The sequence below is a fragment of the Gavialis gangeticus genome, unplaced genomic scaffold, assembly GCF_001723915.1.
Source record: "Gavialis gangeticus isolate Ggan-Ray unplaced genomic scaffold, GavGan_comp1, whole genome shotgun sequence".
NCBI lineage: Eukaryota > Metazoa > Chordata > Crocodylia > Gavialidae > Gavialis > Gavialis gangeticus.
In genome coordinates this window covers 43,827,762-43,829,388 of record NW_017729004.1, presented here as the reverse complement: position 1 = coordinate 43,829,388, position 1,627 = coordinate 43,827,762, and the positions used below count along the sequence as shown (strand labels likewise).

Genomic DNA, 1,627 nt, shown 5'->3' with positions numbered 1-1,627 from the left:
AGGAGGAGGAAGCGGCTGTTCACAGGCCTTCATGTGGCCCCAGGCTAACTGGACCCCTCTGGGGTTCCTTGGCACTCTGCTATGCCCAGACCCTTTGCTGGGCGTCTCTGGTCCCAGGCTCTTCACTGGGCCTCACTATGACTGTGCCACTGCAAGGCACCTAAAGCTTTAGGGGCTAAATGTGTGGCTCCAATCCTGCCCTACACCACACCTCAAGCCTTGCAGGTGTTACTATAATGATGTTTGGCTCTTGTGGGCACTGGGCCCTTGGCCCTTATATGCCAGACCCCCAAGTTCCTGTCTGGCCATGCCCCTCACAGACACTGGGCCCCTGGTTCATCTGGTTGAGCCCTTCATAGGCACCAGGCTCCTGGTCCCTGCTTGTCTGCACCCCTCCTTGGGTGCCAATAGTCATTCAGGCCTTGTGTTTACCCCTGGTATGGCTCAAGGCGATTGCATTCCCCTCAGGCACTACTGAGACCTCCATATACCGCATCTCCCAGGGCTCTGCCCCCTTCCGGTCAGCAGGCTGCCTGCAGGTGCCTGTTAATTGCCTCATTTGTCCTGCTGCCCTGCCACCCAGAAGCCGCTGCACCCTGCCTAGCCTGCAGTGTTCCCTGGCTGGGCTGCTTTTAAAGTAAAAGAACAGGGAGCCCCAGGCTCTCTGTTATAGCCCTAAATGCTAGAAAGCCAGGAAATTTTCTTTCCTCATTTACTTTTCATGAACTATATTCAGACTAACTCTTCATGAAGAAAAAAAAAGATACACTGGAAAAGGGTAGAAAGGAAAATTTAAGAGACTGAGGTTTCTACCTCAGACACAAGAGAGAGAGACAGAAATTGCCCTAGTTCCTACAGACATTACATGGACTCTGCACTGTGCTTCTCTATTTCCTTGTTTACCATAAAGTGAATATTTTTATGCTAGCTAACAATGCCAATACCAACGGTTATAAAAAAAAGATTAGGTAGGGAGGTGCATATCCAAATGTGCATTGTGATTAGGCTCTGATTTTTAAGAGCTCTTGAAGTCTACATTTCAAGGTTCAAGGACATCAAACTCCTGTTCCAATGAAATTCTGACTCAATCCAGACTGTACCTATGTAACAGGTCTCTTCCAATTTTGGATACAATCTGAAGCCTAAATTGTAGATAGGTGTTTACATTTGGGGATTAAAATCTGAATCGCCACCAGTTTAAAGGGGTCAAGATGCTTCAAGTTTTGAGCCATCTCTAGATGTTATAACACATGATGCTAATTCAAGCACATTTCACCAACCTCACTTTGAATCTTTTGAACCTCCTTTGAAACCTGATAAATTGGTGTATCCACAAACTCCAGCATTGATTTGCCTTTTGATTTTTCATAATCCTCTTTGTATTTCACCTAAGAAAAGAAAAATAATTTAATATTATAACAGATGAGAAAATGTGATGATTGTAAACTTGGTATGGCCAAACTCTGGCCTTGACAAGTCCCTTCTCAGAAGCCTTGACTTAGATAATTTCTGTTGGAAAAGCAGGACAAACAGATCAAAGACGGTTTTCTGCTGCAGCGTATGCTCTTGCTTCAATTATCTAGACCAGAACTGTAGCGAAAATAGATACTTTTCTCTATGTTTCTTT

At 45.1% G+C, this 1,627-nt stretch overlaps 1 protein-coding gene across 4 annotated transcripts in view; it reads right to left on the bottom strand.

Moving 5' to 3' along the window:
• Nucleotides 1-1,627, bottom strand: part of NEBL (nebulette) — a 647,345-nt gene that overhangs the window by 167,963 nt on the left and 477,755 nt on the right. For 3 of the 4 annotated variants that reach the window (XM_019508316.1, XM_019508317.1, XM_019508318.1), the window contains exon 11: nucleotides 1,281-1,388. The exons of the other annotated variant lie outside the window; for it this stretch is intronic. In XM_019508316.1, coding sequence (XP_019363861.1) covers nucleotides 1,281-1,388 — 108 coding nt within the window. The remainder of the gene's footprint in view (nucleotides 1-1,280; nucleotides 1,389-1,627) is intronic. 4 annotated transcript variants of the gene reach the window in all.